A 22,251-nucleotide genomic window follows, 5' to 3' on the forward strand; every position below is an offset into this window, starting at 1 on the left:
GTTTTCCAGAGTGCGTGTGTGCGTAGCTGCTTCAGTCGAGTCCAACTCTTTGCGACCGCACGAACTGTAGCCCATCAGGCTCCCCTGTCCATGGGATTCTCCAGGCAAGAATACTGGAGTGGGTTGCCATGCCCTCCTCCAAGGGATCTTCCCAACCCAGGTCTCTTGCATTGGCAGATGGGTTCTTCACCACTAGTATCATTTGTGTAAAAATAAAATATCTTTATAAAGTCAGTCTTCTCTCTGTCTAAAAAATCCAACTTACCCTATGCTGATTTAGTATTTGGTGACCCTGCTCTACACTGTATTTCATTTCTGATGAGTTTCAGATGCTCCATGTACAATCATGCAGTCTGCAGAGACTTCTATTATGTTTTCTTACTGTGTGATTCTTCCTGCCTTCTTACGCTGGCTAGGGCCAGCAGCAAACCATGCAGAATCTGCCAACCACCCTCTGGGGCCCAGCTTCCTGACCCCCAGCTCCAGAGCCACCAGCCAGCACAGGCTACCAGTGCCCCTGCCAGCATGTGTGGCCATGACGTGAAGGAGAGAATCATGAGCAACACCACCAGAAAGTGGGGACCCCCCATCCTTGCTCGTCTCCCCTCCACAAGTCCAAACTCATATCTCTTCCACCCAGACCCCCACTCTGGACATAAAAGCACCCTAACAGCTGGTCCTATGAGGCTAGAGACCAGGAATCAGCGCCCTCACAGAGCCAGAACGTGATTGCAACTCCCACCACACGTCAGGGTCTGTTAAGACAGTTGGCATCATTCAGATTCAGACAATGCTGACGACAGGCATCCTTGTCTGACTCTTCATCATAAAAGGGAAGGTTTTGCTGTTTCACCGCTAAGCATGAGGTCAGCTGTTTTTCTGGACACCCTGTAGCAAGTTAAAGAAGTTCCCTTCTGCTTTTAGTTTGAGATGAGTGTTTCTAAAAATCACAAACGGATGTTGAACATTATTAAATGTCATCTCTGCATCTTCTGATGTGTGATTTTTCTCCTTTAATCTGTTACACTGAGGAATTTCACTAATTGATATTTCTAATGTGAGACATTAAGCATTCTTGGAATAAACCCAGTTGCCATGACGTGTTTTATTCTTTCTCTGCATTGCTATGTAACTTGATCATGTTTTGTCTAAGATATTTGCATCCATGCTTGTAATTTTCTTCTCCCATGCTCTTCCTGCTGAGTTTTGGTGCCTTAGCAAGAGTTGTCCTTTTTTTAATTTCCTAGAAGAGTTCTGTTAGATTAGAATCACGCCCTTTTGACTACTTGGTAAAACTTGCCATGAAACCATGCACATTGATGTTTCCTTGGTGGAAAGATTTTCTTTCTGATCCAGTTTCTCTTTTCCCTTTTTAAAAAATAGCTTTATTGAGATATAATAATTCACCTACCATAAAACTTGCCCATTTAAAGTACACAATTCAACATTTGTAGTTCATTTGCAGCTATGTGCAAGCACCACGATGTCAATTTTAGGATATCTTCACTGTTTTAAAAAGAAATTCTTTTTTTTTTTTAAAAAAAAGAAATTCTATAGGACTTTCCTGGTGGTCCAGTGGCTGGGAACCCTCCTACAATGCAGAGGACACAGATGCAGTCCCAGGTCTGGGAAGATTCCACGTGCCGTAGAGCACCTCAGCTTGTGTGCCTCAAATACTGACGCCGAGTGCCCTGGAGCCTGCGCTCTGCAACAAGAGAGGCTGCCACAACGAGAGCCACGGGCACGGCACTGCGCGAGTAGCGCCTGCTGACCACAACCAGAGAAAGCCCCTGCAAAGCCAGGAGGACTCAGCACAGCCCAAAACAGTGAACACACAGCAAAAGTATTTTTTACAAGAAGAAACTCCATAACGTACTCTCCAGCTATCAACTCCCGATCCCCCTCTCCCAGCTCCTGGCAACCACTAATCTACCTTCATGTCTCTGTGGTCTGCCTGATCTGGACATGTCCTAAAAATGCAATCAAACAACGTGTGGCCTTTTGTGACCGGCTTTTTTCGCTCATCACAATGTTTTCAAGGTCCATCGTGTGGACAGACGACCTTCTGTTCTCCGGCTCCTCCAATGACAGACTTGTGAGTCGTTCACTGTTTAGCTCTTGTTGATAACGCCATCATGACCATTCAAGTACACATCTTCTCAAGAGTGCATGTTTCCATTTCTCGGGGGTGCATCCCTGGAGTGGAACAACAGAGTCGTAGAGCAATCCCACGTTTAATTGTTTGAGGGACAGTCAGGTTGCTTTCCACAGTGACTATATACCAGTTTACAATCCCAATGACCCAATTTGTTTGCTTACTATAACATTAGTCAATATTTTAAAATCTTGAATCTGTCTCTGTTATTTTTTTTGTTGTTTTCTCCATTTCCTCTGCATTTGCGTATTTATCAGCATGGAACTGCTCGTTACATTCCCTTGTTTTTGCTTGCAGAATCCGTGATAATGTTCCCGTCGCCAGACCCTAGCACTCTGAGCCTCCTCTTTACCAGGTTAGTCTCCTCAGATGCTTCTGAGACCTTCGTCCTAAACAGGGATCTGTTCATCTGTACTGCACATTTGTCAATTTCTGCACTACTTCAATTTTCTCTCAATTTACCTTTTTTCCCTCACTTTGGTGATGGGCACTTGCTGACTCCTTTGAAGATTCTTTCCACTTCTAAAATATGCATTTAAGTTATCGCTATGGCAGCTTCAGGTCACCAGACTAGCCTGATAGAGCCCTTCCAGGGACCAGCTGAGATCACTGTGCTGAGCCTGAGTCACAGCGCATTCTTCCCTTTCTCATTTCCCTCTTTCCTTACGGCCCGTTAAGCTGCTGCGTTCTCCCCCATCCTCTGATGTTCCCTACCCTGACATCATGCATCTCCTACCCAGATCCCATAATGAGACTAAAGACCTTACCACACACCAGTCACCTCAGCCTTATGCCTGGAGCATCTCATCCGCTGGGGTCCTGGGGTCTGTTTATCCTTTCTGCTGGCCATGCCTCTTCCATTCCTTTTTACCTCCTCTCTCGCCTTCTTTTGGCTTATTTTTATTACCCTGCTTTTCCTTTTGTTGATCTGAAGTCATTATTTCCATTATTTTCATGGTTACCCTCAAAATTACAACTTGAGCCTGTAAGTTACCCATGTTCCATGCTGGTCAGGACTGCCCCTTCTCAGTAACATGAGCCCTGAGTCAATCTTGTTGACTCCCTGGAATTATATGCTGTTGGGTATGTCAGTTCTACATTCAGGACCCAACAGAAAGCTGTTCAATGCCCTCTTATCCCTTCCTTCTTTTTGACTTTCTCTTTGCCCTTCATTCCTTTCTATGTCTGGAACACGCAGGGTCATTTCCTAGGCCTAAACTGCACTGTCCACGTTTCCTTCAAAGCAACTCTCAATTTGCCTGAAAATGCCTTTCACCATCATTTTACAGTAATCTTCACCAAGTGTGGAGTTCTTGGCTGGCAGTCATTTTCTTTTCACGCACCAAGGGGATGGTCCCACCGTCTTCTGGTTTTGCTCTCAGTTCTGAAGTCAGCTGTCAGCCTGATAATCCTTGGAAGGTGATCTATATTTTGTTTTTGGAGACTGTTTTGGTGTTTTGCAGTTGCAATCTGTTATGTTATGGCATGATTTTTTATTTTTTTTCCTGCTTAGAAAGACACTGGGCCTCTTGAATCTTAATTGTTCTGATCAGTTTCAGAAATTTTTCAGCCATTCTCTCCAGACCTCACCCTGTTAATTTTCCCTTCTCCTCTACCTCTGGGCCTCTGCTGGAGCGGGCAGGGCCTCCTCACTGTGTCCCCAGGTTTCTCGTCCTGTTTGCCACGTACCTGCCTTCCCAAGCCACACTGTGTAATTCCTCTTGACCTATCTTGCAATTTTCTAATTCTCTTCAACTGTTTCTAACTTGCTTTCAAATCAGTCTATTACTTAAATTTTTCCCCAGTTCTCTTTGGTTTTCCCAAACTTGCTGGGTCAGTTTTTGTGGCTTTTCATTCCTTACAGATATCCCTACTTATCTTGCTCCTGAAAGCACAGTGAGAATTGTTCTGTTCAGTGTGGGATGCACTGTTTACTGGTCTGCTGCCATCAATTCTGCAAGTCCCTGGCTGCATTTCCTCACACACCAAGTTATCTCTGTCCACATGCTGGTCACCCTATTTGGGAACTGTCTGTAGGAATAACCTGAAGCAGAGGATAAAGGTTCCCAAAGTTCACACCCACCTGGAACTTCAGAACGTACCTTATCTGCAATAAGGGTCTTTGCGGAAGTAATCAAGGTAAGGATCTTGAGACCAGATCATCCTGGACTAGGTCCCACACTGCTGAGGGCCCACCTTCCAATCCCAACCGGCTTTGCAGAGACCCCCACTCCAGACCTGGGGGAGCAGGAAAAGAACCTAGAACAGACAGAGCCAAGCTGGGGATGCCCAACACCCTCTGGACCAGGCCTGAGGCTGTCATGCCGGACTATGCCCTGGAGACTACCAGGCTAGCCCCTCTGAGCACCCCACTAGTCACATATCCTCACATCTGCCCTCCAGGATGGGCACTGCTGGAAGAGGGGGTGTGCAGGTTTAGCCCATGCGGGCACTGGGGCCACCCTGGTCCTACACCACTCAGCCCCTAGAACACCTCACTCCTGCCCACACATGGCTGGGGGTGGGGGCACAGATTTTGATTGCCCTTCCTCCTGCCAACAGGCCCAACCACCCCAAGGGCCACCCTGCCCGCAAACCTAGCTCCTGGGGCATGGGGAGCTTAGACCCTGGGCTGGGCGGACGGAAGGAGAGCAGGCCAGAGTTCCAGAAGCCACAGTGCCCTGCCAAGGAAACCTCAGCCCCACCAGACAGCGTTTAATTTCTGTGTGAATCAAATTCAAAACAAATTCCAGTGCTGAGAACCGGTTTTGAGATTAACCCTCCATCTACCCGTGGCCTGCCACCTCCCACCCAAGCACGTGGGGTGGAGTAAGCACAGACCTCACCAGAGCACGGGGTTCCCCGAGAGTCCACCATCACTTGGTGCCCTGCTAAGGGCCAGGGGTGAGCAGCGCAGGAGGGAAGCCCCCTGTGTACAGATCACAGTGTGACAGGGACTTTGTGTACAAGACGGCTGTCACCTCTGTCAGCTGAGAGAAGCTCCAGGCCCCAATTTCCCCATCTCAGGGGGTCCTAGCATTCCAGGGTACAAAGAGCTCTTGGTCAGTCCCCAGCGCCATCACCGACTGGCTACTCCAGGGAACTGCCTGGCCCCCCTGGGAGTCTGCTGGCAGACCCAGGACTCGGCACACTCTGCTACCTGGGACCCGGAGCCGCCCACCAGGCCTGGCATCCACCAGCCTCACAGAAACGCCCCCATCCACACTTGGCTCCTGAAGTGAGCAGAACTCGTGGGACACCCCCAGACTCTAAGGGTTACCAGATACCTGTTCCCTTTCCAGACTGGGATGATGGAACCCATGTTGGAGAGTGGCCCCCAGGAGAGCAACTAAGGCTGCTTGCAACCCCCTGGACTCACTGCCTGCTGCAAGGAGAAGACGGGCTACAGTGGCTTCATGCAGGGACTAGAGGGGCCAGCCCACCTCTGCGTCCTGCTCACCACACCCCAGGCCTCAGAGACAGCTGTGGACTCACAGGGGGGTTGCCACAAAGAACAGGGGAGACTCAGGGCAGGTGCCTGGAGAATCACAGGGCGCCCCCGCCCCACCATTCCCAGCATCGACGTGATGACCGGGTTCCTTCCCGGAGCTGGCCTCCTGGGGGCCCAGCACCACGCCAGACACAAAGGAAGGACGCTGGGACAGCCGTCATCAACACCCCGCCCTGGGGTGGCCTGGGGCAGCCACTGCTGCTCGCTCTGTCCAAGCGGAAGCCAGGCTGCTGTGCTCTGGTCTGGGAGCCCCTGGCGGCCTCTCCTCCCGGGCCAGACCACTTCCCTGGCCACGTCTACCTCAGGTATCGCTAAGAAAAACAAACGCAGCTTGAGGCTTGCCTTTTTCCATTCCCTCGTCCGGCTGCTGGTCTCGAGGTACAGGGCTTGCCAGCTCGGCGGCCGGGTTTCCTCCTGTGGCTAGGGGCGCCAGGCCAGCCAGGAACCTCACTGGGAGGAGCAGGGGAGCATGGCAGACTGTGCCTGCAGGTCACGGAGCCAGATGGCCAGCCAGCCACCCAGGTCGACACTGTCCAGAGTGGGGCTGTCCTCCTCTGGAGACCCTGGCCCAGCCCACGAATGTCCCTTAATCATTAGCCCTGGCAGGAAAACAGGCTGGTCATCACCCAGACTGTGCTACCAAGCCCCACTCCACATACCTGCTCAGACCTGCCATGTGACCTGGACAACCACATGCCCCCACCTCCCTTGCTCAACAGGACTTTCAGTTTCCCTCCTGCCCCCTGGGAGCTCCAACAGAGCCCTCTGCCCTCAGCACAGCACCCACAGCAACATGGCCCACAAAGCCTCTGTCCAACATTCAGGACCCAGTGTCTCAAGTCTGCAACACCCAGCCCACCACCCGTGTACTGGAAGGTGTCGTGGTCCAGCCAGCAAGTATGGGTTCGGCGTGGTGGAGGTCGGGTGGGCAGAGAGCCAGGCCACCTGGTGAATGAGCACCTGAGACCCCACCCCAGACTCCTGGGTGCAGAGACAAGAAGCAGAAGGGAGACAGGATCGCCAAGAAGACTTAGAAGAGCCAGCCCAGTGCAGTTTGGAGAAGACCCCACAAGGGACCTACACCACAGGTAAAGGGTAATACTGCTGGGCTGTCCTGTGGCTTCCTGAAAGAGGCAACAGCTGAAGCAACCCCGGAGGATGGGCAGGGCCATGAGGACAGGGGCCCTGCTCCCCACCCACCAGAGACTGACCTGCAGGCAGGGACCTGGCCTCACTCACTTCCCCGACAACTGCGCTTCCTCTGAAACCTCCTGCAGCCTGCTAAGCTAGGGTGGGCACTGCAGGGGCACCCCTACCACTGGGACAATACACAATGGGAGCCTGGTGCCCCCCAGGCTGGGATTAAGGGGACTGAGGGCCAGCCCTGCTGACAGGTGTCACTTTTCTGCAGCCAGCAGAGCCAAGCCAGGCCCCTTAGCAGCTCATCGCTCTGCCCCAAATTCAGGGCCGCCGCCCCCCAGGAGAAACGGCGTGCACACGTGCATTTCCAGGAGAAGAATCACCCACACGTTTCTACTGGCTTCGGTGCCACACGGCCCCTGTGGCGGGCAGTGGGCACCAGCCTCGGTCCGGGGCCGCCCTGGAAGTTGGGCAGGATCAGGCTAGTGCCATGGCCCGGGACTCAGGTCCTGGACCCGGGTGGCGAGGACAGGGTGAGATTAGGCCAGCTGTCCTCCCGTCCAGACGGCCGCCGGCTGTGTTGGGACACCTGCTCACACAGCTGAGGGGAGCCAGGTGGCGGCGGCTTCCTCCTCACCTCAGGCCCCACCGGGAGGCTTTGGACCCCTCCGCCTGCACACACAGGCTCCCAGCCTCGAGGCAGGCCTGCTCCGATGCTCCCACCTGCCTCTGGGTTAAAGGCCAGGGCGGAGCCCCTACGGGAGCCTACAGAAGGGGACTGTGAGGGAGGCAGGGGTCAATGGTTTGGGAATCCACAGACCCCCAGCAGACTGGACAGGAGAAGGAGGACTCTGGAGATGAGAGCGGCAACAGGCAGTCAGCCCACCAAGAGATGCCCTCGGCCTCCCCGACCTGCTCTTCCCATCAGCCTCCCCATGTCCGCCCTGCACCCGAAAGTTGGGGAACTGGAACGCCTCGGTCCCTCTGCTGGCCACGGAGGTCTGAGACCACAAGTCCAGAAAGAATCTCCCTTCCTCTGCAGGCAGGAAGCCTGGCCGGTCCACCACATCCCTCCGTCCTCTCCTGTCCCGGGAAGCCCTCCCCACATCGCCAGGCCCTTCCAGCAGCCTGCTGCCTCCACCCCCAGCCCTCATCACACGCTGTCTTGGCTATCTGGGATGCCTTCTTTGGGGGAAATGTCTGTTCTGTTTCTTTGCCTAATTTTTGGCTCAGTTTATTTACCTGTTGAGTTGTAAGAGCTCCTTTATGAAAGGGTGAGAGACAGCATGCTGTCCCACAGGTCAAGAAAACAGGTTCTCCTCAGTCCAAGAACAGATCTAGAACACTTAAAGCAACCCACAGGGCGACTTGCAAGAGGCGTCAGCAATCCCTCCGCCAGCCCCTCCGCTGCCCTGGACCCTGTGCACAGGGCCCCATCACCTGAGCCTCTGCTCACAGTGGAGGCCTCTCTCTGCTGACCCTCTGCAGCACACTGCTCCCCGTGGTCTCTCCCCCAGAGGCCATTTGTCTTGCGGCCTTCTTTAGGCTCATCTGTCCTGAGGTGGGTCTCTGTGGGGAGCACCTGCCCTGCCACCCAAGCCCACGTGACTCCCCGAATTCCCACTTACCTTACAGCACCGCCACTCCCGGCCAGGGAATCACCTGGGACACCTCACTCTGCCAGCCCCTCCGTGACCCCCGTGGACTCTGGGTGTCCCGAGCCCCCCACACAGACCCCCAGCCCCTACGAGGGCTGTCTCATGCTCCCAGCAGGTCTCCACCTTACCCCTGCCGACTCACAGCCTCACCACACAGCCTCCTCATTCCACCGTCAGGCCGGCTCCTCCTGCCCTGGAAACCTTCTCTCCTTCTTTCTACTCCAGGGGCCAGCTGGAAGCCTCTCCCTGAAGCAGCCAGCAGGCATGTGGCCACACAGGACCCCCAGCTGAACCCAAGGCTCAGTATTCAGAGAAGCAGAGGAGGTTGACCCTCCCTGACCCACATTCCGAGACCACCCCCACCCCATGACAGCGGCCCCTAAGCACAGTGCCAGGGCCCCCAGCTAGGCCCAATCTGCGGCAAAGCCCTAATCCCAGACCAGACCCCAGCAAATGAACCTTCACCCTCGCCCCCACACAGTCCACTGGGGGCCAAGCAGAAAGGGCTGTTGTGACGGCCCGTGGATGCAAATCCTTTATGCAGGGGTGAGAGGCAGCATGCTGGTTCACAGGGCAAGCAAACAGGTTCTCCTCAATCCAAGAAGAGATCTAGAACATTTAAAGAGCTCTTACGTCTCAACAGAAAGGCAAACAGCTGTGCTAAAAATTAGGCAGAGAGCCTGAATAGACGTTTCCCCAAAAGGAGACACTGCAAATAGTCGCTGTGCACGTGAAAGGATGCTCAGTATTTCAAGCTGTCAGGGGAGTGTTAGTCGCTCAGTCATGTCTGAGTCTTTGCAACCCCGTGGGCTATAGCCCGCCTGGCTCCTCTGTCCATGGAGTTCTCCAGGCAAGAATACTGGAGTAAGGAGCCATTCCCTTACTCCAGGGATCTTCCCAACCCAGGAATTGAACCTGGGTCTCCAGCATTGCAGGCAGATTCTTTACCTTCTGAAACACTGTGGAAGCCAGTCATCAGGAAAATGTGAATGAAAGCTACGTGAGATACTACCTCAAGTCTATCAGGATGGCCAGAATTTTTTTAAAAAAATGTTTTTTTAAATCAGAGAATTAAGCATTGGCGAGGATGTGGAGAAATTGGAACCCTCATGCATTACTGGTGGGAATGTAAAATGATGCTGTGGAAAAAGAGTTTGGTGGTTCCTCAAAAAGTTAAACACAGCATTACTATATGATCCAGCAATTCTACTTTTCGGTATATACCCAGAAGAACTGAAAACATACGTCCACAAAACAAAAAAAAACTGTAAACCAATTTTCACGGGAGCATTATCCACAATACCCAAAAAGTTGAAACTACCCAAGTACCTATCAACAGATGAACAGATGGAAGACAGCTGTCATATGCCCATCCAGTCGAATACTATTTAGTCACAAAAAGGAACGATACACTGAATCATCCCACAAATGTGAATAAACCTTGAAAACAGTATGTTCAGTGAAAAAAGCCAGATGCGAAAGGCCACATACGGTAAGATTCCGTTTATATGAAATGTCCAGAACAGGCAAATCCACAGAAACAGAAAGTGGATTAGTGGTTGCCAGGGGCTGGGGGAGGGGAGGGGGTATAAGGTTTCTGGGGTGATGAAAATGTTCTGGAATTAGATAGTGGTGCTGGTTGCACAGCCTTGTGGATGTACTAAAAACCACTGAACTGTACGCATCAACTAATAAACAGAGAGGACGTGAGTTACATCTCAGTAACAAAGAGCACTTGCCCCCCATTCGCAGCCTCCAGAGCACCTCAGCTGCCAATTAAACTGACCGCCAGCACCTCTCACAGACTAGGGAGCCCTCAATGCTGCACCGACTGCTGCTCATCCATGCAGGCCTCCAGGCTGCCTGGAGCAGAAAGTTGGGACAAACCCACAGACCTCATAGCAGTTCCCTGGTCCCCCTCCGTAACCTGCAAATGCTTCCAGTATAACGTGGAGTGCTGAGGCCAACACCTGGAAGAGCCTCAGCACTCACTGTGCCCTTTCTTGCTTCTTCTGAAGATTAATCACCTTAGAAGCCTCAGGCCTCCACTCGCCTGGGCAGCTCCTGGATGCCTGTCTCGCAGCTTCCCTAGGGGCCTCTGCTGGGGGGCTGGCTCAGCACATGGGACCTCTAAGAAAAAGGCAGTAAAGTGCCAGGGAGCCCGGGCAATGCTTTGGCTGGCACAGATCCCCAAATCCCAGCCCCAGCCCCTAACTCCAGGCTCAGCAAAGCACAGGGTGGCTCGCCCCAGGGTCTGGGGCATCCCTTCCCGGGCAGCTTTCAGCATACATGGCCCACACTTCACCTCCATATTCTCACCTGAGGATAACACAAGAGAGAAGCTGAGTACCGGAGAGCCCACTCAAGTCTATGGAGTGGGTCAGGGCGGGCAGGGGGGCGGGGGGTCATTGGTGGCACGGAGGGGTGCCCAAGTTTATATCTCAAACTTGCCGCAAGCCCTTGGGACAGCCTCTTCCTGCTTAGAGCCAGGCTCCACTTCCTTCCAAGAGGGCATCAGGCCAAGCTGTCTAGGCCCCCAGAGCACAGACATCTCGGTAACCCCAGGAGAATCAGATGGAAACACCACCTGCTAATCACGACGAAAAGCAGGGTCAGGCCTGGCAGGAAGAGAGAGGAGCCCCTTTTTCGTGGCAGGCAGGTGACCTGCAGGGCCCTGCCTGGTGGCCAGAGGCTGAGGAGGACAGCAGAGGCAGGACGGCTTGAGTTGCAGGCCGAGTGGGGTGGGGGGGCAGGGCAGGGAGCTCCCACCGCCCACGTGATCCTCCCCCAGGCCAGCCTCTCCGGGTTTCTGGGCTGTAACTGGAGCTGCCCTGCCTGTGCGCCTCTGTGCCAGGCAGAGCTTTCAGAGTGGGGGAAGGGAGAGAAGGGCTGGATCCCAGCTCCTTCCCCGGTTCCCTCCGGACTCAGGGTGGGGAGGGGAGCCCCAGCACAAGGCACAGGGAGGCCCCCTGGCTCTGGCCCAGCCCTGCCTGGCCCTGCCTGCCTTGGGCCATCTCCTCCTCCCCCTACCCTCTGGCTCCTGTCCCTTTACTAGGCCAGGAGAAAAAGCCCCAGACCCAGGTTCAGCTGCTCACTGCCGGCCAGAGGCTGGGTCTGTACGCCCTGTGCTATCCTGAGTGGACTCCAGCATCAGGTCCCTTCCCTCCTTTGCTTGCTCAGCTGGTGCGGAGCCTGCCACCCTCCAGGACTTTCGTCCACCAAGCTGAGTCTTGTCTCTCTTGCCTGGTGTGGAGGAGACAGAGGGGAAGTACCCCCCAGCAGAGCAAGCACAACTTCTTCCTCTGGGGCAGTCTTCTACAGGGCAGGACTTGAGAAGCCCACTTGAGGTGACCTTTGGGATTAAAGAGCAGGAGAAAAGGGCTAGCTGGAGAAACCGCAGGGGCGCCAAGCCCTCTCAACTTGCCACACAGCCCCTGGGGGTTATTCTCTTCAAGGGAGCTGTTCCCTGGAGGTACAAAGCGCAGAGAAAACTGGGAGAAAAACAGGGATGTTGCTGGGGTGGGAGTGAAGGATGGGAGCCAGGATCCTGAAAACTACCCTGTGCATCCGATCTTCCCGGAGAGTAAAAGCTGGCAGCAGGGACTCCGAGCAGAGCACAGAGTGGCGCAGACGAGCCCAGGGTGTGTCTGAAGCCTGGTGAGCAGACCCACGGCTGCGCCTGGACAGCGCAAAGGCACAGCTGGCTGACAGGCCATCGTGACTCACCGACCTGCAGCCAGCCAGCCAGCCTCTGACCCTCCCTCTGCCCGAGAGGGTGAGGCAAGGCTGCACAGATGGCATGCAGGGGCGTGCCAGCTTCTGCACAGCCTGAGCCCCAGGCAGGCCAAACTCGCAGCCACAGCCCTGGCTTCGGGGTGGGGTCTCCAGGGTAAGAAGACAAGGAGCCGACCTTGGGAGACAACCCAGGAGAAGGGAACAGGAGAAGTGGGCGGGGGGAGAAAAACACAAAGGGAAAGTTTCCCATGAAAATATTTTATTTTCTTTGAGAACAGGATACACCTGCAGGGCTTCTCGCCCAGTCTGCCTCTCCCCGCCCTGGCAGTGCCACATTTCTGGACCAACGGGGCCCTCTGCCGGCCAGGGCGCTGCGCGCCGGCGCCTGGTCCACGGGAGAGGGAACAGGTGACAAGGAGTGCCGGGCGGCAGCCCGGAACGGGCATTAGGCACCGGGACAGGGTGGGGGCGGGACTCGAGGGTGGCCTCTGCTCCAGGAGTGGCACGGGGGCAGGAGGCGGGGCGGCTGGGGAGAGCCGGAGGGCTGCCTACACGATGCCACACAAACCTCGGGGGCCCATCTGCAGAGTACAGCGAGGGTCCCCAGAGCTCGTCTGGCAGGACATCCCAGATCTGGGAGCGAGGAACCAGGAAGGGCAGGAAAGAACGATAGGGAGAGACGAGCCAAAACCACAAAAACTGCTGCTGCGGAGAAGCGCGCGGGGCAGCGACCCGGGAGGTGGCTGGAGGCAGCATTCACAGCCCGCCCGGGCCCGGCGCAGCAGAGAGGTCCCACAGACGCGCTCCCGCGGGTCGCGGCCCGAGCGAACGTCAGAAGCAAAGCGCAAGAAAAATAAAATTCCTCCAGCCTGGAGTTTTTTCCCCCTTTGGGGCTCAGTGCAAGGAACATCTGGATTTTGTACGTATTTTTTTGTTGTTGTTAAATTAACTTCTCGGGGAGAGAAAGGAGGGGGAAGCTGCAAGGCGGGTGGGTGTGCAGGGGCCAGGGAGGCTCCAGACGTTTGGCAAGAAATCCCAGCCAAAGGCAGCCGATAACCAGAGCGTGGTCCCGCAGCTGCAGGGAGCCTCGCGCACGGCCGCGGGCGCGGCCCCAGGGACTACGGCTCCGGGGTCACGGAGGACCGGGGCCTCACGCCAGCCAGTCGGGCACGCCGGCCCCTCTCCGTGAGCCGTGCCACAGGGACACCGACTCCCGAACCCAGCGCCGCGGGCGCCGCAAACAAACAGCTCCAGGCAACCCGGCGCCCCTCGCCAGCCCGGGCACCGCGCCCCGCGCACCTGGATCGCCCCCGCCCTCGCGCCCGCGCCGGCCCCGGGCCCGGCCCGCCCGCCCCGCCCGCCGGGCCGCCGAGGCACCTACCCGAAGTAGGCGGCCGAGGGGCGCAGCGCGGCGAGCAGCAGCGTCAGCGCGAAGGCCGCGGCCAGCCAGCGCGCCAGCAGGGGCCCATCCAGCATCTTGCCGCGCCGCGGCGGCTGACCATCGCGCTCCCGGCCCCGCGCTGGGCGCCCCGCGGCCGCCGCCCTCTTATAGCGCCCGGAGCGCCAGGCCGGGGGCGGGGCGCCGGCCAGCTGGCCCGGCCCCGCCCGCGCCCGGGGAGGGGTCACGCCGGCGCCGGGGGCGGGCCGAAATCCGAGCCCGCGCACCGCCCAGCCCGGGTGCCTCCGGGCCGCTCGGGGCTCAGGGCGCGCCGCTCGCGTGGGAAGCGAGGCACGCGAGGGGCGGGTGGGAACCGGGGCGGCCGGAAGGGGCGGGAGCGCGGCGGGGGCCCGGGGAAGGGAACAAGCCCCCGAGCCGCTGTGGGCGTGGGTGGAGCCAAGCCGGAGTGTTGGTGGCCCGGGGCACGACGGCGAGGCTGGCGCTGGGCGGCCAGCCGGCTGGGAGCGAGCGAGTGGGAACGCCGGGGGAGTCTGGAAGTGGGAGGTTTGCTGCAGCTGCGGGGGCGGGGTGTGGCCTGGGGCGGGGCCGGGCGCAGCTCTTGGCCAGCGCTCAAGCGGGTGTTGCCGCGGGGGACTCGGGTGTCAGCCGGGAGCTGGAGCTCGCCTGTCGGCTCCCAGAGGAGTTTGCGTGAAAGGGGAGACAAGCCAGCAGGTGATGCCCCTGCCTTCGCGAGGCCAGACGGGCGCTGCTCCCTGGTGTGTTGTCTTGGGAATGAGGCGACCTGATCAGGGATGGTGCGGCCAGGTCGATCGACCTTTTGGGACCTCTGGCTCCCTATTCTCAAATCGAAGGAGGAGCTGGCTGAGGTCACTGCCAGCGCTGATCCTCGGGTGACCTCCTTCTCAGAACCTCTACTGTGAGGACTGGACGAAGGGGGCTTGGCACGGGTAGAGGCAATAGGAGCTGCCGGGGACAGGGAGGAGAGACGATGCAGAGTCACTGCTGAAGTAAGTCAGGGTCCGAGATCCCAAAGCCCAGATTAAAACAGATAACTCAGATTAACAGAAAACAGGCTGGGTTCAAGGAGAATCCTTAGAGACCACTGGGCCAGGGCTTCTCGGTGTCAACAGCCACAGCGGGGAGAGCTCTGAGGTTCAGGATATGGGAAAGTGTCCACGAAATGCCAGCCTTCAGGTGACCCTGGAGGCTCCGTGGGTCCACTTGGCCACTACTGTGGGGCCCTCAAGTCCTGGACCTGCAGGGGAAAGCACAGCTTTCCACCAGCCATCTGGACTGAGTCGCTGCTTCTGGCACATTGACCCAGAGTCTGGGGGTCTGAGCACCTCCTAAGCCTGGGTTAATGGGTTCTGAAGAGCTCCTCCTTGGTGACGTGAGTCAGGACAAGAGCTGAAAGGAAAAAAGGGGGACAGAAAAGGTACCCTGAGAGTGGTGCATGAAGCACGACATATGCTTGGGCTCCCACCTCTCTTAGAAGGCCACCCACTGAGCTTATCCCATCCTCCCTAGGGGCCTCCTAGTGCTGGGCTGGTGAAAAGAGGACAGAGAAGAGATGGGGCGTGGGCAAATCACTTCCTCTCTGGGCCTCAATTTCCCCTTCTGAGACGTATCCAACTCTAGGGAATCATAATGTCTTTTTCTAAGTTGTAATGTCACACTGCAGAAACCTCCACCCATGGTTTTGCTTCTGTGGGTGTGACCAGCCTCACGTCATCCCCCACTCCAGGGACTCCTCATGTAGGAGGGGGCTCTCCAACACTCTCGTCTGCTCACACCACCCTCAGCCAGTTCAACAGGGCTGGCACAGCAAAGAGAACACCAAAGCAGCTCCAGCCCACCCAGGCTGGAGGGCTAGGGGGCACCCTGTCATGGCCCACCTCCAAATGCCTGAGTTCAACCCCCAAGGCCTCCACCTGAAGTCCTGGCTCCCACACCCCGGAAGCGTGAGGCAGGAGCCGAGGGGACGCAGACTGATGACATCTTTAAAGGCACAGAGATTGCGTCCAAAAAAAGTGAAATGTGAGATTGTAAATGTGTCTGGAAGGCGCTGCAGGCCTTAATAGAGTTTCTTTCCATGGGGAGTGGAGGGTTCTCTTTTGGCCACCCAGCAAGTCCCAAAGAAAGAGGCGGCCAGCTGAGGTTCCAGCCAACAACTTGGTGGGTAGGGGGCCACAGTTGGTGCAATGGGGGCTGGAAAGACGAGTGCCATCTGTGGAAGGGGAATGAGTGTTTTCATCAGGGGCTGCCAGCTCACAGCAGCCAAGGGGGCTATCGAAGCCAGCCTCAACGGCTCCAAAACACCTGTTTTTGAGTGCTAAACCTCCCCCACATATCAGCAGGGACACCTTCAGTCCAGGGAATAGGAGGACCAGGCTTTGCTAGGCTGTGCAACATGGGCGCAGGTGAGGTGGGTGGCAGTGCCTGGTACGTAGTAACACTGGGAATACACCTGAGGGTCTAGGTGGGGCCGCCCCTGGAGTGATGGCAGCAACTGAGATGGTGCCACCAGCTGCCACTCCAGCTGGACCTGGGGACACTGACTGCCTCCTGCAGGAGTCTCCTAGACCTTAGACTTTTCCATCAGGTCTGACCACTTTGCCCTGCCCTTGCCTGCATTCGTATCTCCGCCATGACCACTGGGGGGTCTTCCTGTACTGTAGACAAAAACCGAGGTGGCCCTACTTATGGACCTCAAGGCACCCGTGCAGTCTATACCTCTTCAGAGGGGGCCAGGTGCTTCCCACTTTTGTGTCCACATCTCCTGCCTCCCTGCACACAAGTCCCAACCCACCTTTGCAGATTCTGGTCACCTGCAACACCTCCCCTAGCCATTCTGCATTGGCCTGGCCTCTCTGTGCCTAGTGTGGAGAAGGAAGGTAAGTTAATGTGGAACAGTCATTAACAGACAAGCATATGGTTTGATTGACACTGGATGGTAAACTGAGGCCCAGAGAACCCAGCAAATTAGCCCAAAGGACACAAAGCCACCTGGGGGTGGGAGAAGGAACGCCTGACCCCAGTCTCATGCTGTTATCAGCTGAGCCACCTCACAGGTAATCTTGCTGGCCTCAGCACAGCGTGAGAAGGCCGTGTTATCCCAGGAGGTCAGAGCTTTTTCTTGCAGCATAGTGTGCTCTGGCCAGTGGCAAAGTGGTCCCATATTTCTGTTGGAGAAGCCTGGGCTTGAGGCTTCCTTATTCCCCTGCCACAGCCAGCTAGGTCTGCTTGGCACGCTGTCTGGGCAAGAACATCCAGAGTACCAGGCAGAACAAGCTGTCACTAGTGCAGGGGCTGCAGCCACCCCATGCAGCGTGAGGGAGAGCACGGAGTGGTCCAGGCCACCTGCATGGTCTCCACCCTGTACATGTTCCTAACCAGAGTTATGGTCTCCAAGAGGTGGATGGGCACAGCTCCAAGAGGACTATATCAGCACTGGGGGCGGGGGGTGTGTGCTCTGAAACAAAGCCCACCCCCAGGAGGGGAAAAACAAGGGTGGTAAGCTCTGAAGGCTCACTGACACTTTTGCAAACATCCAACTTCATGGAGACCCTAGCCCTGTGAACTGCCAGAATCACACAGCAATAGGTCCTGACGCCCAGCTGGCAGAGGGGGCTGCCCAGGTCTCAGCATGACAGCAAACTCCTGCAAAGCTAGAGTGCTCACCATGACCCCAGCCTGGGCAGCATACCTTCCTAGGTCAGGGCCATCTGACATCTTCAAGGCTGGGTTTGCCTGCAGCAGCAAGGCCTCAATTGTCAATTCAGTGACCTCCTCCATCACCTCCTCCCAGGGCCAGAGCCAGAGAGAAGGGATAGAAGACAAAAGGAGGCCCACCTTCCCAGCTGATGCCCACCTACTCCTCAGCTACTCTTCAGGTCTGAGTTGCCGAGCCAACAGCAAGATGAGAATGAGGTTTGGGGAGGATCTAGAGGGGCCAGGCTGGGGAGGTTTCACTGCCCAGAGGCTGCCCAGAACCAGGAACAGCTCTCTCAGGTGGTCTGGAAGGAGTGGGTGAACAGCTGCTTATCAGAAAACATTACCTAATTGGGGCCTGACTGGGAAGGTTTATGGGGCCAGGCAGGGGGGCTCCCTGGGGGGGATGGTGAAAGCCACTCATGAGTCATTTGAAACTGAGCCGGACAAAGAGCTTAAGGAGAAATGATCCCACCCAGTCTGCCAGCTATAGGTAGAATGAGCTCATGGACTCTGGGACGCACATGAATGCGTGTGTGTGTGTGCACGCGCGCGTGTGCGTGCGTGTGTGTGCATCAGAGAGGTGGAGAGAGGGAAGGGAAGGGAGGGGAGGAAAGGAAGAGAAGAGAGAAAAAGCTGGTAGTCACACAGCTGGGACTCAAAAGCTGAGCCCGGCTCTCCACTGGGTGTGGAGCCGCCACTGTGGGCCACATTACTGCATGGGCAGACTGCCCCCTGCAGGTCGGCGAGGGAAGGGCCCATATCTCAGTCAACATCGCGGTTCAGCAGTCCAGCCAGCGTCAGCGTCCTGGTCTAGCATCCGCATCCTGCGTCCCAGCCAGCTTCCTGGCCAGCACGAACGTACCTCCTCTGCAGTGCCCAGCATAGGACCTGCTCTGCGATATGTGCCAAATGGGCCTGGAGTGTTTTCTTCAGTGGGACACCATCTGTTCACTCCTCTGTGAGATGTGTGTTGGAGATGGATGCATAATAAACAGTTTTAGCATGTTTATTCAAATGTTTAAAACTTATTTTGAAAGAATGGTAGATCCACATGCAGCTGTGAAAAATAATAAAGAGACTCCTTGTACCCTTCCCCTGGTTTCTCCCAATGACAACTTCTTGCAAACTATAGGACAGTACGGCAAGCCAGGAAACTGGCACTGACAAAATCCATTGACCTTGCTGCATGCACTCATCTGTGCACACGTGTGTTTTGTCCTGTGTACTTTTATTAAGTGTGGAGGTTCACTTGTCTGCCACAGTTACACTGAACATCTCCATCACTCACGCCACACACCCCCTAGCACCTGCTAATCTGCCGTCCGTCTATCTTGTCAGCTCAGGAATGCTATATGCATGTAATCAGACAGTATGCAACCTGTAAGGATTGGCTTTTGCACTGAGAATAATTTCCTGGGGATCTATCCAGGATGTCGAGTTTATCAATGTGTGTGCTCAGTCTCTCAGTTGTGTCCAACTCTTTGCAGCCCAGCGACTATAGCCCACCAGGCTTTTCTTCCCATGGAATTTTCCAGGCAAGGATACCGGAGTGAGGTGCCGTTTCCTCCTCCAGGGGATCTTTCTGACCCAGGGATCGAACCTGCTTCTCTCGTTTCTCCTGCATTGGCAGGCAGATTCTTTACCACTAGCGCCACCTAGGAAACCCAAGTGTATCAACAGTTCCTTCCTTTTGGTTGCTTCATAAGATTCTACTGTGTAGATATACCATTTGGTCATTGAAGAACATCTGGGCTGTGTTCAGCTTCTGGTTATTATGAATAAAACTGCTGTTGAACATTTGTGTACAGGTTTTATGTGAACATAAGTTTTATTCATCTGAGCTAAATACCTAGGAGAGCAATGGCTGGGTCATATGGCAGTAGCATGTTTAGTTTTGTAAGAAACTGCCAAACTATTTTCCAGAGTGGCTGCACTGTTACATTCCCACCAGCAATGTACAAGAAATCCAGTTTTTTTACATTCTCATCAGTATTTTGGGTTGTCACTGTTTCTGTATTTTAGTCATTCTTATAAGCATGCAGTGGTATCTCATTGCGGCTTTAATTTGCATCTCCCTAATGGCTTGGAAGGAAAGTTATGACCAACCTTGATAGTATATTAAAAAGCAGAGACATTACTTTGCCAACAAAGGTCCGTCTAGTCAAGGCTATTGGTTTTTCCCGTGGTCATGTATGGATGTGAGAGTTGGACTGTGAAGAAAGCTGATCGTCAAAGAATTGATGCTTTTGATCTGTGGTGTTGGAGAAGACTCTTGAGAGTCCCTTGGACTGCAAGGAGATCCAACCAGTCCATTCTAAAGGAGATCAATCCTGGGTGTTCATTGGAAGGACTGATGCTAAAGCCGAAACTCCAATACTTTGGCCACCTCACGCGACGAGTTGACTCACTGGAAAAGACTCTGATGCTAGGAGGGATTGGGGGCAGGAGGAGACGGGAATGACAGAGAATGAGATGGCTGGATGGCATCACCGACTCGATAGACATGAGTCTGAGTGAACTCCGGGAGTTGGTGATGGACAGGGAGGCCTGGCGTGCTGTGATTCATGGGGTCGCAAAGAGTCGGACACGACTGAGCGAATGAACTGAACTGAATGGCTAATAATGTTGAACATTAATGAATTTTATTGCCTCTTTGATAAAATGTCTGTTCATCTTTTGCCCATTTTCTAATGGAATTTTTTAATGTTGAGCTTTGAATGCTCTTTCAGTGTTATAGGTATGAATCTTTTGTCAGGTGCTAGTTTGCAAATGTTTTCTCCCAGTCTGTAGTCTGTCATTTCATCCTCCTCACTTGGGCTTTTGCGAAGCAAAACTTTTTAATACTTCCTTTTATTGCTGTGCTTTTGGGGTTATGCCTGAGCTCTTTTCCTAGGCCAAGATTCTGAAGATTTTTTCTATTTTTTTAAAATAAAAGTTTTATAGTCTTACAGTTTTGAGTCCATGATACATTTTGAGTTAATTTTTGTATAAGGTGTAAGGGTTAGGTTGAGGTTCATTTTTCTGTCTATGGATGTCTGGTTGCTTTAGCACCGTTTGTTATAAAGGCTTTTTTCTCCACTCAACTGCTTTTGTGCCTTCTTGGTTAGAAATCAGTTGTGTATATTTGAGTGGAGCTATTTCTGGATTCACTGTGGTGTTCTGTTTGTGTATGTGTCTATCCCTCTGCCGATACAACACTGTTTGATTTCTGGATCACACTGATTTCTGGAACAATACAGCAAGTCAATATTGCATAGGGTTATTCTTTCACTTTAGTCTTCTTTTTTCAAGATTGTTTTAGCTTTTCAAAGGCTTGGACCTTTCCATAGTTTTAGAATAAGCTTGTCTGTGCCTACAAAAAAAAAAAAAAAAGAAACCACCTTACTGGGATTCTGGTAAGAATTATGGTAAACCTATAGATCAATTCGGAAAGAACTGACATCTTTGCTATGTTAGGTCTTCCAATTAATGAACACAAAGTGTCTCTTTTTATTTAGGTTTTCTTTGACTTTTAAAAATCATTTTGTAATTTCAACATAAAGATTCTAAACATTTTGTCAAGTTCATAACTGAATATTTCATTTTCTTCAGAGTGATTATAAATGGTGTTGTATTTTACATTTCCATTTCCACATGTTCATTGTAAGTATATAGAAATGCAATTGATTTTTGTGTGCTGATCTTACATACAATCATACAAAGCTTACTTAGTGCTGGAAGGTTTGGATTTTTTTCTTTTAAAAGGTTCATTGGGGGACTTCCCTGGTGGCTCAGTGGTAAAGAATCCAGGGGTTGAATCCCAAATGCAGGAGACATGGGTTTGACCCCTGGACCAAGAAGATCCCACATGCCTCAGAGTAACTAAGCCTACACACCTCAACTATTGAGCCCTTGCTCTGGAGCCCAGAATCCCACAGCTACTGAGCCCATGCACTGTGACCACTGAAGCCCGAGAGCCCGGAGCCCATTCTGTGCAACAGAAGCCAGCACGGTGAGAAGTCCGTACCCTGCAATGAGAGAGAAGCCTGCACCGCAACAAAGGCCCAGCACAGCCAAAAATAAATAATAGAGGTGTTTTTAAATAACAGCAACCAAAAACATTCTTTAAAAGGTAAAAATAAAAGGCTCATTGGGATTTCCTAATATGTCATCTGCCAGCAGGAGTAGTTTCAGTTCTTCCTTTCCTATCATTTCTTATATTATTACACTGACTAGAACTTCCAATACTGATTGGAAAACAGTGGTGAGAGCAGATATCATTGTCTTGTTCTCAAACAATAGAGGGAAAACTTTCATCTTTCACCATTCAGTGTGATGTTAGGTGTTTTTTTTTCAGATGTTATTTATCATTAGGTAAAATTCTCCTCAATTCCTAGTTTGATGGAGCTTTCTTCATGAATGGATGGATCTTTTCAAATTCTTTTTCTGTATTAGTATAAGCATATGATTTTGCTTCTTTAGCCAGTTGATGTGATAGATTACATTGATTGATTTTCAAGGGTTGAATATTGACTCTCACTTGGCCATATTATATAATTCTTTTTATATATTTATAAGTTCATTTTTCTAACATTTTGCTGAGATTTTTTTCCCCTGAGTTCATAAGGAATATTAGTCCGTAGTTCTCTCTCTTTCTCTTTGGTACTGTCTTTCGTGGGTTTGGGTATCACACAAGGTAATAGTAACTTCCTAACATGAGCTGGGATATATTCCATTTTCTAGAAGAGATTGTATAAAATTGATGCTATTTCTTCTGATCATGAGGATTTCTTTGGGGGAAAGGGGTTTTTATTTACACCAATTTTTGAAATAGTTATAGGACTATTCAGGTAATTCATTTCATCTTGGTTGAGTTTTGGTAGTTTATGGTTTTTGAGGAATTTACTCATTTCTTCTAAGTTGTCGGACTTATGAGTTAAAGCTGCTCATGGCTTGCCTT

General features: G+C 53.3%; 1 protein-coding gene across 1 annotated transcript in view; it reads right to left on the bottom strand.

The window, feature by feature from the left end:
- WNT9A (Wnt family member 9A) overlaps positions 1–13,761 on the bottom strand; it is a 28,961-nt gene extending 15,200 nt beyond the window's left edge. The window contains exon 1 of the mRNA XM_055430545.2: positions 13,581–13,761. Within this exon, the coding sequence (XP_055286520.1) occupies positions 13,581–13,675 (95 nt within the window). The 5' untranslated portion in view covers positions 13,676–13,761. The remainder of the gene's footprint in view (positions 1–13,580) is intronic.
- Between the last annotated feature and the right edge of the window lie 8,490 nt (positions 13,762–22,251).

Source organism: Moschus berezovskii, chromosome 8 (assembly GCF_049115385.1).
Source record: "Moschus berezovskii isolate FMDL1 chromosome 8, NW_MosBer_1.0, whole genome shotgun sequence".
Classification (NCBI taxonomy): Eukaryota; Metazoa; Chordata; class Mammalia; order Artiodactyla; family Moschidae; genus Moschus; species Moschus berezovskii.